This window comes from Lagenorhynchus albirostris, chromosome 16 (assembly GCF_949774975.1).
Source record: "Lagenorhynchus albirostris chromosome 16, mLagAlb1.1, whole genome shotgun sequence".
In the NCBI taxonomy this organism is placed as follows: Eukaryota; Metazoa; Chordata; class Mammalia; order Artiodactyla; family Delphinidae; genus Lagenorhynchus; species Lagenorhynchus albirostris.
This window is the reverse complement of record NC_083110.1, coordinates 46350596-46366420: the sequence shown is the minus strand read 5'-3', so window position 1 is coordinate 46366420 and position 15825 is coordinate 46350596. Positions and strand designations below refer to the sequence as shown.

Sequence of the window (15825 nt, the reverse complement as noted above, 5' to 3'; positions counted from 1 at the left end):
TATTTATAGATCTACATGAACTGACATGGAAAGATCTCCAAAACATACTGCTAAATGAGAAGAGCAGGTTAAGAATGATAAATACTTACTGGCCTCTGCTACTTGCAATAGATCAGACCCATCAACTATTATTGTTGTAGTTCAGTGGGGCAATATTATGCCATTTCTGAACCTATCATGGCCAGAGTGCTCTTTATGTACTGGGTTTTTGTATAAAACCCAGTGTATGTTGTCTAACTGCTGTTGGTAGCAGGAGAAGAGCAAGATGGTGGGGAAGGATTGTACACAGATATGTAGAGAAGGAAGATAGCTATCTGTAAGTCAAGGAGAGAGGCCTGGAACAGATACTTCTCTTACAGCCCTCTGAGGAGACCAATACTCCTGACATCTTGATTGCGGACTAGCAAAGGAATACATAATTTTCCTTCTTCATTTTCATGAGAAGTAATTGAAAACTATCATCTATGCAAGGGGAAGCTCTGGTCAGTTATTTTCAGTGTTTTGATCCTTCTGCCTTTCACAGATCTAATTCAAAGGCTGGATCTCTTATTAGCTTTGTAATCTTGGACGCATCCCATAATTTAGTTGAGTCTTACTTTCATTATCTGCAAACTGAGAGTTCTAGTACCTCCTGAGAATTGTGCAAAGCCCTCAAAAATGCCCTTAGCACACAGACGTTGTTCAGTAAATGTCAATTGCTTTGTGAATTCCTGCAGTTGTGTGCTGCAGTACTTTTTTTAAAAATAAATTTATTTATTTTATTTATTTATTTTTGGCTGTGTTGGGTCTTCGTTGCTGCATGTGGGCTTCTCACTGTGGTGGCTTCTCTTGCTGCAGTACATGGGCTCTAGGCACGCGGGCTCAGTAGTTGTGGCACAGAGGCTTACTTGCTCCATGGCATGTGGGATCTTCCCGGACCAGGGATCAAACCCGTGTCCCCTGCACTGGCAGGCGGATTCTCAACCCCTGCGCCACCAGGGAAGCCCTGCTGCAGTAATTTATATGAGGGGTAATCTTTGTACAATAAACATATTTGTTAAAGACAAAAAAAAAGGAATAATACAGTATAATATCATTTACTAGCAAAATACACACACAATTACACTGTTTCCATTTCTAAGAATGGTATAAATTATAAATAGAGCACAGAAAAGGTTGAAAAATACACATCAAACTGACAGGAGTGGTAGATTTCTGTGGAGAGGTCTTGAATTGGAGTTGGTGATTAAGCTAGCCTTTATCTGAATGTCAAACTTGTACTCATGTATCATTTTGATCCAACACCAAAAATAAAGGACTAAATCTTGCAACCCAAAAGAGGTACAAGAGAAGACTACACAGTAGTTATGAGCCATTCTTCTCAGGAGAGTCCCTAGAGAAATTAAGTGCAAGCCGTAAGTTTAAGAGCAAGAGCAAGGGTAGGCCACTGCCATATACCAAACACAAAACTAAACATATACTAAAGAGGCAATTAAATTAAGAAGTTAGCAAAAGGGACAAAGTAAACGTTAAAAAAATTAAAATAAAAAGAATTAGATAAAGTTCTGCCAAATCTATTCAAGAAATAAAACAAAAATAGTATTAGAAATGAAAAAGGAGAGGCGCTTCAAAGGCACAGGGAAAAGAGGCCTTCAGTGGCACAGGGAAAAGGATGTCAAGCAGAATTCGGCAGTCTTGCTGAGTTGAGGAGTCAGAACTCAGAGTTTAATAAGTCTGAAGTGGTTGGAATTAGCAGAGTAGAGTATCAGAGAGGAGGAAGCTACACAGAAAAAGAACTCCAAAAATCGTGGGGGGGTCCCCTTGATTCTGCTGCCAAAGGCCGTGGGAGTTGTAAGCTGATCAATTCCAGAGCTATCAAAAGGCTGAGAGATATTCATGTTCCAAGCAGCCTAAGTAGAGAGAGCTTCCATAGATACCAAGACAACCAGCACTTCAATCTGGACCCCAGAAGAGACATACTTTAATAGTAAAGACATGTGTATAAGTAAGGTTTTGTTTCTGAGTTTTGTAAGGTCAGGTCGAGAGCATGAAACTCAGAAAAATGAAGCCTGAAAAGGATCAAACTGATCCACAAGTAACTTAACTGCAAAATAAAACAAAATTCAATACTTAGAAGACAAAATCCAGGCATTCAACACCATAACATTCAGTGTCCAGTATCTAATAAATAATTACTGGAGATACATGAAGAAACATGACTTATAACTAGAAGAAAAATCAGTCAGTAAAAGAATCTATCATAAGAAAGAAGGAATGTAAGGATAATTCAGTATTAGAAAATGTACTAATGTAATTTCTATGTTAGAAGATTAAAGAGGAAAAAAAAATCATCTTCCTAGATGCCAGAAATTCAGCAAACATTCCTGATCTTAAAAACAATAAATAAATAGAAGGTTTTAGTAAGAAACAGAAATTTTCTTAACTTCGTAAGGATAACTACTAGTGACTATGCCAAACATCATATTTTGCAATGAAACACTGAAAGTGCTCTTAACTAGAAAATATAAACAAAGCTTTGGGTTTTAGGACAATGGAATTAAGATATATATGCTCTCTTCTCTCAGAAATCACTCTAAAAAAAGAAGAATGAAAAAGAAATGCAAATGCCCCTTTCAAAGAAATTAGGAGACCTCTGTACCCTGAGCAACCACCATAAATGAGGAAGGACTGCCAAATGCAGTGAAAATCAAATAAAACACAAACAAAACCCCTCAGATAAAACCAACAGAAGACAGATCCTCAAAGCACATTGTACACTTGCAGGAGTAGATCCAATAATCCTTTGCTTGAAACAATAAGAACGAAGTCTAAGAGGAGCCTCCCTGGACAGTACGTAACACCATTACAGGAAACAGACTGATCTTCCATCTTTACAAGAAGCATTCTACAAAGAATCTCAGAGAAAAACTCCAAACTGGAAGGAACATGACTTATCTCTGAATAGCTGCTCATCCCTACTGGCCGTCTGAGAAGTAAAAGCTGAATTCACTGCAAAGATAAGTAATAATTTAAAAGGTGCTAGTATCTTTACAAACATACAAATTAAAAACAAGACTGCTACACAGATAAAATAGCCAGAAAAAAAACCCTCACCCTAGAAATTCTGCTACAGAGCAAATGAAAACTATAATTAAATAAACGCAGTATCATGAATTCCAAAGACTTAAGAAAATAAAATAATCATTTAAAAAAGAGTCCAAAACAAGAAAAAAAATATATGGAAAGAAGCATAAAGATAGAAATATAAACTGGAACAGCTCCAAAAAATAATTGGGCATTATCTAGTAAATTTGAAGTTCTGCATATCCTATGATCCAGCAATTCTACTACAGACATAGACCTTCAGAAATGTGTATATACACACCTATAGACATACACAAGAATATTCATAATAGTCCCAAACTGAAAACAACCCAAATGCTCACCAACAAGATAATGGATTAAAAAACTATGGTAATTCATGTAATGGAATATTATACAGCAATAAAAATAACTGAACTATAGCTACATGAGGCATCATAGATAAATCTTAAAAACATAATGTTGATAAAAAACTAGATACAAAAAAACACATACTGGATGATTCCATTACATAAAGTTCAAAACATAGTTAAACTGTTTCTTGGGAAAAAATAATAAATTAGTAGACACTAAACTAACATAATAAAGAAAATGCAGACACACAAATAAGTAATAATAATGGGGACATAATCTCAGATATAGAAGGAAGACATTTTTTTAAATCATGAGATAAATTTGCCAAACTCCACAAATAAATCTGAAAACCTGGAGAACATGAATGACTTTTACAAGAAAATATTAAATACCAAAACCGACCCCAGATGAGATAGAAAATCTAGATATACTTGTTACAGTAGAAGACAGACACAAAGCTGCAAAAAGCTATCCCACAGAGAAGTACATAGTTCATGTGTCATTTCTTTTGTAAGGTTTACCTGACTGCCATTAATCAACTTCCTCCTTTGTGTATCACTATACACTATATATACTTCTGTTATAGCCATCCCATTGTCTTGCAATGGTTTTTTTGTCTTTCACTCCTTGTGACATTCTTTGAGGACAATGCCTATCTTATGTTAGTATCTTCAGTTTCAACCAAGTGCCTGGCATGGAGCAGGCACTCAAACAATATTTGCTGAATGAAGGCACAGATGGACCAGCATTTCATAAGGTCTTGGATATCTAATAATATCCAGAATTCTTAGAATTTCATACATTTCTATTCATTTTTAATTCTTAAAACATTTTTTTTATAAATTAATTTATTTTATTTATTTATATTGGCTGTGTTGGGTCTTCGCTGCTGTGCGTGGGCTTTCTCTGGCTGTGGCAAGCGGGGGCTACTCTTCATTGCCGTGCGCGGGTTTCTCATTGTGGTGGCTTCTCTTGTTGCGGAGCACGGACTCTAGTCACGCGGGCTTCAGTAGCTGTGGCTCGCAGGCTCTAGAGCGCAGGTCAGTAGTTGTGGCGCGCGGGCTTAGTTGCTCCGCGGCATGTGGGATCTTCCCTGACCAGGGCTTGAACCCATGTCCCCTGCATTGGCAGATGGATTGTTAACCACCGCACCACCAGGGAAGCCCCTTAAAACATTTTTAATAAAGAATTTCAAACATAAAAATAGAGAACAGGAGAATAATGAACCCCCACGTACCTCTCATCCAACTTCAACAACAATTAACACTTGGCCAATTCTGTTTCAGTTATGCCCCTACCACCACCACTGGATTATGCTAAAGCAAATCCCAGACATCATTTTATTGCATTTGTAAATACTTCAGTACGTAAACCTATTTCATAGTGAAAAGTCCTAAGCAGAGATTTTTGTGTCAAATTACTGAAAAAGAAAAAAAAAAATAACAGGAAACATCTAAATCAAAAGAAAACTTTAGGGCTTCCCTGGTGGCACAGTGGTTGAGAGTTCACCTGCCAATGCAGGGGACACGGGTTCGTGCCCCGGTCCGGGAAGATCCCACATGCCGCGGAGCGGCTGGGCCCGTGAGCCATGGCCGCTGAGCCTGCACGTCCGGAGCCTGTACTCCACAATGGGAGAGGCCACAACAGTGAGAGGCCCACATACCACAAAAAAAAAAAAAAAAAGAAAACTTTATATTTTTAAATGAAGAATCTAACTTATTTGCTTTTACTATATAAAAAGAAAGTCTCTTATTCAATTAATTTAAACATGTATTTCAAATTTTCAAATCATGGTCATTTAAATGAGAAGTTCTTTGAAAGTGGCGGTGGGGGGTGGGGGTGGTAGGATGAAGTGGGAGATTGGTACTGACATATGTGCACTAATATGTATAAAATGGATAACTAATAAGAACCTGCTGTATAAAAAATAAAGTTCAAAAAAAATATGAGAAGTTGTTTAAAGGTACCTACACAATGGAGAAATCTGGAAGGTGCCACTTTAATCATATGATCAAACATATCATCATCAGTGATGTGACAAACTGACATCATTCCTTCTGATTAGACACACTATATAAGAATACTTATATAGTATTCTTGTCAAAAATGTTTAAACCCCAATCTAATCTTAAGTGAAAAAACAGACACAAAGACATTCTGCAAAAAAGCTGGCCTAGATGCCTGCAAAATGCCAGTGTATAAAAGACAAAAGAAAGGCTGGAACACTCTTCTAGATTAAAGGCAACTAAAGGCATGACAAATAAATACAATGAATGATCCTTGATTAGATCCTGAATTTAAAAATAAAAAAAAAGTGGGAGGGAGACGCAAAAGGGAGGAGATATGGGGATATATGTATATGTATAGCTGTTTCACTTTGTTATAAAGCAGAAACTAACACACCGTAATAAAGCAATTATACTCCAATATAGATGTTTAAAAATTTTTTTAAAATAAAAGCTATAAATATAGGATTCTATTAAGACAAGTGTGAAAACACGAATACTGACTGTATATTAGACAATACTGTACTATATATGCATATGTAAATTTACATTTTATTATGATTATGTAGGAGAAGTTTCTTGTTTAGATGTACGTCCAAGTATTTAAGGGTGAAGTGTCTTGATGTTTAGAAAGAAAAAGGTTACATATATATGTGACAGAATAAATGTCCCTCAAAGATGTCTACATCCTAACGCCTACAACCAATGAATATGTTATCTTACATGATAAAAGGGAATTTGCAAATGTGATTAAGTTAAGGAGCTTAAGATGGAAAATTATCCTAGACTATCTAGATGGGCCCAATAATCACAAAGATCCTTATAAGAAGTAGGCAGGAAGGACACAGTAGCAGATATAACAATGAAGCCGTGGTCATAGTGATACAAGGAATGCAGGTGGGCTCTAGAGACTGGAAAGGGCAAGGAACAGATTTTCCCCTAGAGTCTCCAGAGAGAACACAGTCCCCTGTTGATACCTTGATTTTAGCCCTGTAAAATTCATTTTGGACTTCTGACTTCCAGAACTGTAAGATAATAAATTTGTGTTGCTTTCAACCACTAAGTTAGCAGTAATCTGTTATAGCAGCAACAGGAAACTAATAGATTATAAAGAAAGAAAAACAAATGTGGCAAAAAAGGTTAAAAACTGGTGAATGTAGGTGAAGGACATGAATGTTCATTCTGTTATTCTTACAACTTCTGTCAGTTTGAAATTTTTCAAAATAAGTTGTGGGGAAAAAAGGGAGAAGTTCATATGCAATAAAGAGATAAAAGGGTAATCCTAAAAATAAAAGGAAAAGAAAAACAAGTAGCACAGAATCTAAGTCACCTAATAGTTCCATCTTTTACGATATGGAAATAAAAGCACAGCGTTGTCGGTCTTTGGAAGTAAGGGACCACATGGATATAGCTACTCAGAATACAAAAAGGGCAGATAGCCAGGTAAGCATATGCCAAATATTCCAACAACTGTAGTAACTTGGGCAAATAAGTTGTTCTTCTGTTAAAAAGTAAATTTCCCTTTTGCCCACACCCCTCAGTCATTTACACAATACTGAAAATCACTTCAATTCTGTTTATTAGCCTTTTCCCCTACAGCAATCTGGGTAGGGAGAAAAGGGAGGTGAGGAATTTTGACACAAGTGAATGGTGACCATAAGTCTCAGTTTATACCTATACTGGTGTAATTATTACTGGTTCCCCTTTCACTTTTAAAAGTATTCAATTTAGGAGATTCCCTAGTGGTGGAGTGGTTAAGAATCCACCTGCCAGTGCAGGAGACATGGGTTCGAACCCTGGGCCGGGAAGATCCCACATGCCGTGGAGCAACTAAGCCCATGTACCATACTACTGAGCCTGCACTCTAGAGCCTGCGAGCCACAACTACTGAAGCCCGCGTGCCACAACTACTGAAGCCTGCGTGCCTAGAGCCTGTGCTCCATAACAAGAAGCCACTGTGATGAGAAGCCCACGCACCACAACAAAGAGTAGCCCCCACTCGCCACAACTAGAGAAAGCCCGTGCACAGCAACGAAGACCCAACGCAGCTAAAAATAAATAAATAAATATATAAAAAATAAAGTATTCAATTTAGAACATAAATTTTATGATCATCCTAAGCACAGAGTATTTCAAAGAAGGGTAGGCCAGGATGTTTCTGAAGTGATAGTTATGGACATTTAGAGGAGATGAGAAGTGTTTTGAGTACTTGAGACAGAGAAAAAGTAGATCATCAGGGAGCAATTCAGGAGCACCGAGAGGAAATACATACACCTATTACTTCTGGCGCTCAGCATCCTAGAGCAAGCATCCATCGAGGGCTCTTTTCCCTTCTTCCAACTTACCGGCTAAGCCCTACATCTGCACTGGCATAATACTACAGAAAAATCACCTTTAATCTGGTTGTTGGTCACTTTAGTCTTTAATTAACGAAATAAAGCACTTGTTTTACTTTCAAATGTACATTAGCTCTCAGCTTAAAAGCTTGCTTCTAACTGACAAATAGTACACTTCTTTTCAAAATTTGAGGTTAAATTCTGAAGTTAATAACTGATTTTCATACAGAATGCTGAAGGTTCCATATGTATGCAAGGGATGACTGAAGTTTCTAAAGTCCGTATTTCTGAATGACCCATACATAAAGATACATCTTACTCTCATCCATCAGAATTCTATCCAATGCCTTGGTCCTCAATACTTAAGAAAACAATTAACACTTTCCTACCCCACCTCTCTGGCTCCCAGCATCCCAGATTTGACCAGAATTTGCCTCCTTTACAGTCACCAGAGCTCTGTCTGCCCTTCTCTCTCTAGAGTCTAGAAGTCTACAAAGAAACAACATGAATGAAGAGGAAAGAAAGGGAATACAAAGTAGCCAGGCAGAACCAAGATGAATCACTGCCATCACTGGGTAGAAAACAGAACTCTATTTATTATGAAAACTTTATAAAAGAATAGGTATTTGGAAAACCATTCATCCTCTCTGAGCTTTGGCTTCCTATAAAAAGAAGAATTTGGATTATATTAGCTCTATAATCCTTTCCAGCAGTAAAATTTGATGATGGGTTAAGTAGGTTTTTAACTGGGTGGACCTAGAAATCAAATCACAATGGAAGAATGTTTTCCAGAGTTTTATGAGCCTAAACTATTTACAAGTAGATAGGTCCTATCTGAACAATTAATCTCTCTTTTTAAGGAAAATTACAAGATAGTCAAAGGCACTTAATGTTCCCTACTCTGCTTATTTTTTGAAAAGCTGCTTCAAATAAAGACAACAATGAAAACCATGCAAAAAAAAAAAAGCAAAGAAACTGCAAAAGTAATACTTACCTTTGCATCATCTATGTCAAAAACATCACACCAAGGAGATTTAACACCTTTAATTGCCAGGTCAAATGAACAGGTGAAAAAAGCTACCTGAATTAAATCTGAGAGAAAAAAAAAGGTAAAATTTGTAGGTTACTATTTCCTGCAGTTTTCCAAAGGCTGAATATCTATAGAATGCCAAGGACTTACTACATAAAACATAACTTGATTTTGTTACTTTTAGAGGATTAGAGGAGGGGAGATAAAGTTATAAAAGGTTTTAGTCCCCAACTTGAAAGTCAGCAATGACAAAGAACATTTATTGAACAGTTCTTTTAACTACACAATTCACATTATAACTATTAAGAAGAAGCAAGTACACAGAAGGATATAAAAAAGAAGAGAAGACTGCAAAAGGTAAAGAACAAAGAAAAGGCAGACTGAGGAGTCAGGAGGAAGGTGAAGCAAAGGGTCAAGAAGGAGAGAAACAAAGAGGGAAAAATCACACTATGAGACCTGACTCTGACATTAATTATCCTGGGTAAGTCACTCTAGGCTTCCTGGGTCTCAACACAAAATAGGTAAAGGATTTATTCTTTTGTCAAGCAATATCAAAGGACATATAATTAATATATCCATAACACATAAAGGGTACCTATGATCAATAAGAAAAAACATAAAAATAATCCAATAGAAGATGGCCAAGGTTATGAAGAGGCAATCCTCAGAAGGAATGAAATAGCTAATAAACATATGAAAAGATGTTCAACCTTACAAGTAACCAAAGAAATGCAAATTAAAGCTAGATATCATTTTTCATTAATTAAATTGGCAAAAGTCAAAATGACTAATAATATCCACTGTCGGATGAATTGGGGGAAATGAGCATTCTCACATATTGTTGATATAAATTTTTCTACACCTTCAGAGAACAATTTGGAAGTATATGTTAAGATGTAAAATATTCATGCACCTTAACCCAACAATTCTACCTATAGTTATCTTATAAACTCTCAAGTGCAAAAAGCAGACTATAAGAATGTCCACTGTTGCGTTATTTGAAAGAGTTAAAAACTAAGAAAAAGCTTAGTAGGAATGTAATTTCCTATAAAATAAAGAATTTGGACTGTATTAGCTCCAGCCTCTCTGACCAGTAAAACTTGATGATGGGTTAAATAAATTTTTAACTATCATTTACCTAAAAATGTAATCATATATATCCTATAAAATAACAGAATTTAAAAAAATGAGACAGATACATTGCTAAGTAAAAATAAGTTACAGAAAATACATACAGCATCACCTTTCTATGCAAAAAAAAAAAGTATTTAAATAGCTAAAATATTTTTGAACAGTTACTCTGTGCCACGTACTGTGCTAATGCTTTGCATGAATTAATCTCATATAATCCTTGCAATAATCCTGTGAAGCAGGTACAATTCCTATATCCATTTTACAGAGAAAGAAACTATGGCACAGTGATATTAAGGAACTTGCCAAAGATCACAGAGTTAGTCAATAATATAACAAAGTCAAGAATCGAATAGTCGAATTCCAAACAGTCCAATTCCAGAACCCATGATTTTAACCACTATGCTAATATTGCCTCCAAAAAAAAGTTGCTCTCAGTTACCCCATCAGTAAAATACAAATAATCCTTGTCAAGTCAGAGACTAGAAATAATGTTTTTTAAAAAATCTTCAACAATCTTAAATGCCCACTAACAGAATAATGGCTAGATGCTGGTATTATATAATGGGATTCTGTACATAAGTTTAAAATGCAGAACTAGAATTACACACATTAAATAAAAAATGCAAAGTTGAATTAAAATCAAATTTCAGACTGATACCATAGTTTGATACCATTCCTAAAAGTTTAAAAATCTGCAAAATGCCCCATTTAGTCATAGAAACATAAATATAAAAACCGGCATGGGATGACTTAAATGCTCAATTCATGACAATGGTTACCTCTGGGAGAAAAGGAAAGGAATGAGATCCTAGAGAGGGACAAAGGACCCTCAATTTATTTAAAGCAACTAAGTGAAGCATAATGTTAAAATCTGATCAAACTAAGTTGTGGGTATACAGATACTCATTATATTAGCCTTTATTATTATCTATATACTTGAATTATTTCCCAAATAAAATAATTTTTAAAGCTCTGCAAACGACCCCAATGTATAGCCAGTTGAAGAAAAGAGAAAAAACTCAATTTTAGATGCTAGTCTAGGCATCTTCACTTTTTTGATCCTTATAAAGCATTCAGACACCAGGATTGACATATTCTAGTCTAATTAATTTATTCCCAACATCTCCTATTTCTAGTCTTTGGAAATTTATTCACAGTATAATGAAATCACACTCTATATATCTGTCAATATCTGCTGTATGGATTATACATTCCTAGAAAACAGGAAAAAAAATCTTATTATTTTTTCTTAATTTCTCATTGCTAGGTAACCACGTACCTTGGTTTTCCACCTGCTCTCCCAGCATAATTATTAATAGTGTTTCCTTTCACCCTAAAGTGTCCCAGGTGGCACAGTCTACCATCCACTGCAATAGCTTATGACATACATGACTGCTCATTTTCTCAGCATCTCTAGGTATAAAAGCTCCAAAGGAAAAAAAAAAAAAATCACACTACTTTTTAAAAACTTAACCTCTCTCAAAACATTAACATGTACTTCTGAACTGCTTTAAAAGCTAAAGAATTTATATGACTTTCCATTTGTATCACTTTAAGAGGAGATAATTCAGAAAAAGATAATTTTTGTTTTATAAATAATGTTTAGAGTTGAAGCTTTATATAACTTTGCCCTCAAAACAAAACAAAAAATTCCAGGACACATCAAGAGTCTTGTGTATTAATTTACATAAAACTCAAAGAAGAATCTGAATCTAAGAATAGTAAGCATGAGATATAGAATTTTCTTGACCTAGTACACATTATTTTCTCAACGTAAAATCAATTGTGGTCCTTTAAAAGGAATAACTTTATGCTTCCATATTTTTCCACGTTCAGAGTTTAAAAACCACTTAAACTATTTCAGAGTTCAAATGCAAGACAATAGGCACATTACCTGCATTTAAGTTGTTGACTGGCACTTGCAAAATACCTGCAACTTTTTTTAAAATGTTCTGCATTTCTGGTCCAGTTTTGAAGGCTTCTACATGATAAAGAGCCGTAGCATTCCTTTCCACTTGAGTTAAAAACTTCTCACAATGATCAAAGAACCTCATTAATTTATCATTAATTCTTGGAGGTCCACACTCCATGTCTGAAAGGGAAAAAAATAATTGTGTGTGTATGTATGTATGTATGTATGTATGTGTGTGTGTGTGTATATATATATATATATATCCATTGACACGAATGACAATTTCAAATTATTGGAAAATTTTGTTTCAAGTGTAAAAAGGAACCCTAAAAACCTATTTATTCATTGACATGTCTGAAATAAGTACACACTGCTCAAGAAAGACATAGGGCAAAACTATTCCCCATTTGTAATAATTGTTAGCTCATGAGAGGATACGCTAAAAAAGACTAAAGAAACATAAAATATCAAAGATAAAATAAAATGTTAGAGCAATACTACACTATGAAATAAAGGTAACTGAAATGAATGTTTTCTTAAAGAAAACAAAAATAATTAGATATGAATGTCATAAAAACTGTAAAAATCTATTACCTAAGTACTGTTTCCATCAGGCACAGAAAATTTGAGAAAACAACCTAAAAATGAGCAACGTTTCTAATTACAAGGTGAGAGAGAATTCGACAGACAGGCTCTGTTTTACTACTCTAAGCCATAGTCTAAATAGAGTATTTTATTTTCTCAATTAAGTTTCTCAACCCTGTGTTCCTTTACAAAAGACTGCTTTGGACAAAAACTACTGACAATAGCACAAAATACATTAAAGTTTCAGGTCTTCTGTATTTCATTGTGCTAGATGCTTCTGATTCGGTTTATTTTCTAAGTGAAGCTCCAGAATAACTTCCCATTTAGAATTTTATGTGTTAACATTATTTCCCCAATTCGGTAACAAATACATACTAGAAAAGCATTCGTAATCATGCTTCAGCTACTGGGGTGCCTTTTAAGTTTTCTCAGAGTCATATTTAAAAATACACAGATTCCAATCATCATTTCTCCAATAATTTACCATGAAAAGAACACCAAGTATACTATTTCTGTAATTGAAATAAGAAAATTATCCCTAGTTATACCATTTTGCTTCAGATGTCTATGTGAAAATATTTATATGTATGTGTGTGTGTATCCATTTCAGGAGCTCCTGAAATGAATAATTCTGCCAATTTTAATTGGTAATCAGATTACAGTTCTTAAGAAATTACTAGGAAAATAAGTGATCTTTGTCATCTTTTTCTGTGGCCTCAAAATTTCCTAAGTGGATCTGGATAATTCATCCCTGCTATTATCTAATTACTGCTATTCTTTAAATAGAAACAAAGGCATTGTTCTGTTTCTGTAAGAATACAAAATCCAATTCAGTGGCTTCCCTCCAAAGCCCAGATGTACACAACAGGCAAAACAATTGTCTGTAGATAATAAAGAAGCAGCTAAGCAAAGGGTTTAATCTCTGATACTGAAAATGGTGAGGGGTGGCTTATCCTGAACTATTTTGATCCACGGCTGGCAAATGCCCATTCTCATAATCCATCTAAGGGCAAAAATTCATTCATCCCAGGAGGTCCAGTAGTCCCTTTTTGGTATACACTATATACATATATAGTACTATATTGAAGTATGTTCTGCTTTCAACATTCAGTTAATTTAACAGACTTGTGGGAAATCTTCACTCATATCAATGGAAAAAAGTCTAGCTATATTAAAAAGCATGATTCAACAAGTGACTAAACACAAGTCAGCCAACCGAGTTACCCGCAGTCATGACAGAGTCATAACACATGACAGAGTCAATGGAAGAACGCCTTGGAGATGGCTGAATGGCTTAAGAGAGAATGCTATTAGAGAAATGACAAACCAGTCTACTTCTAATTTATTTTTTGCTTGGGCTTTTTAAAGCTAAATGATGCCTCACCTCAACTTTGACCTTAAAGCTGATCAAGAAAGTATTAACACTTGTTCATCTCTCTGGCACAAAAATGTCATGTTTTCATTCTTATCCTTAAGTTACAGGACAAATGGAAGCTGTATGTACAGTGTAATGGTTAAGAGACCAAGCTCTAAATCAGATTTCCTGGGTTCATACCTACTCATTTGAAATTAGGCAAATTAGTGTTTCTACGTCTCAATTTCCTCACCGGTTAAGAGGGGGGGAAATACAATCAACCTCAGAGAGCTGTTGTAAGGATTTTGTGAAATAAATGTGAGGCATGCAGAGCACATAGCAAGCATTAAGTGTTTGCTATTATTATTATGTGACTTTTAAAATATTTTCTAAGGAAAAAGCATCATTTGAGGGAAAACAGAAGACCTGGATTCTGGGCCTCAAACTAAGAAAGGACAATCAGCAGGGCATTTTCTTAGGCTCAGCTTCTTCACCTGTGAAATAAAAGAGCTCTGCTAGACGATCTCTCAAATTTTGCAAAAGTATTGGTAGTGGAATAAATTAGTAAAGTACTGTGCCATGACCATGGACCACAGCTACAAGGAGAGTAACTCTATAGTACATGCAAAATCAAAACAGAGAAAAAAGCAGAGCAGTAAAGAAAGTTTGAGAGTACTTCCCAAAATAGGTTGTAGGTCTAGAATTAATATCTGAAGAAGCTGTTAAATGAAAAAAAAAAAAACAAAACCCAAATAGTATTAGTATCAGAAGTAAAACCTGAGGAAGAAAAGTCCTAGATTTAAAAAAAAAAAAAAAAAAAGTGCGCCGAACTGCAGAACTACTCGCCAGAGAGGGAGGAAGGGGAGAGGGGTTGGTGCTCAGATGGAGAAATTCATTTTGCGAATGGGTGATCAAAAACTGCCCTGGCCTGTCTCCCTTCCTACTGGATCCCCCAACGTCTACCACAGCGTCCTGCACGTAGGTGCCAAACTCATCCCTGATGAATGAAAAAATGAACATTATGTACGAGGATAAGGGAGAGAGCCAAGTCCTGAACATCCCATGGGATGGGGGGCTGGGGACAGAAGGAAGTAAGGAGAGGCTGGGATCGGGGAAGTCCGGGATCTGGGGGAGGACCGAGGCAGGGCACTGGCTGGGCGGCCCGGGGTGGTCACCTGCGACGTCGGGCGGCGGTAACCCAGGGTGGTAGTGCTGCCACAGTCCCTGCAGGAAGGCGGCGCCGCTGTCCATGCAGCGGTGCTTGGAGCTGGTGACTAGCTGCAGGCGGCCGCAGTTTTCTCGGCTGAAGAGGACCGGGAAAAGGGAGGCCAGGCGCAGGGCCAGCTGTCGCATGTCCTGCCGCCCCTTCTCCACCAGCTGCCCGTCCATCCAGTCCGCGTACCACAGCGGCCAGTTGGCCAGCACAGCGCCCAGGTCGCCGCCGCCGGCAGCGCGGATCCGGTCATCCCCGGGCCCGCGGGCCTGCAGCAGTCCGTGCAGCTGCCGCAGCTTGCGGATCTGTTTGGTGGTCGGGTAGCGGGTGCCGTGGCGGATGAGGGCGACCAGCTGTACCGGGGTGCAGGTCTCCTCCAGCAGTTGTGGGTCCCGCCGTGGCGCCTCGGGGTCCGGCAGCAGCCCGGGGTTGGCATCCTCGTAGCGAGTCTTGGTGCCGAAGTAGGGGCTGAGCGGCGAGACCACGCAGTTCTCTGGCTCCAGGAGGGAGCAGCGAGAGAGCGACGAGACCAGCGCCACAGCCAGGGCCGCGACGGGTGCCACGGAAACCCTGAAGAGGCGGCAAGGGTCACGGAGCATGATGCACTGCGGCCCGCGGAGGGAAACATACCGGCTCAGTCGACGGCTTCCGGATCCGGTGGGCAGGGGGCGGGCCCGGCGGGTGCTTCCGGCTAGTGCCCCACCCCGGGAATCACTGCGCGTACCCAGCTCTCAGGCTGTGAGGAGGCGGCCACTGTTACCGGAGTACCGAGAATGCGGGCTGGACCCTCGGAGGAGCCCAGTGGCCCTGTGGCTCGGGT

At 37.6% G+C, this 15825-nt stretch overlaps 1 protein-coding gene across 7 annotated transcripts in view; it reads right to left on the bottom strand.

Annotated features, from left to right (window-relative positions):
- MINPP1 (multiple inositol-polyphosphate phosphatase 1) overlaps nt 1-15625 on the bottom strand; it is a 71067-nt gene extending 55442 nt beyond the window's left edge. For 4 of the 7 annotated variants that reach the window (XM_060125662.1, XM_060125660.1, XM_060125658.1 and 1 more), the window contains exons 1-3: nt 14968-15625; nt 11836-12033; nt 8772-8869 (exon numbers count right to left, since the gene is read on the bottom strand). In XM_060125662.1, the coding sequence (XP_059981645.1) occupies nt 8772-8869; nt 11836-12033; nt 14968-15604 (933 nt within the window). In that variant the 5' untranslated portion in view covers nt 15605-15625. Of the gene's footprint in view, nt 1-4329; nt 4555-8771; nt 8870-11835; nt 12034-14967 lie in introns of those variants that run through there. The other 3 variants (XM_060125663.1, XM_060125659.1, XM_060125664.1) reach the window with 3 other exon arrangements.
- Nucleotides 15626-15825: the final 200 nt, after the last annotated feature.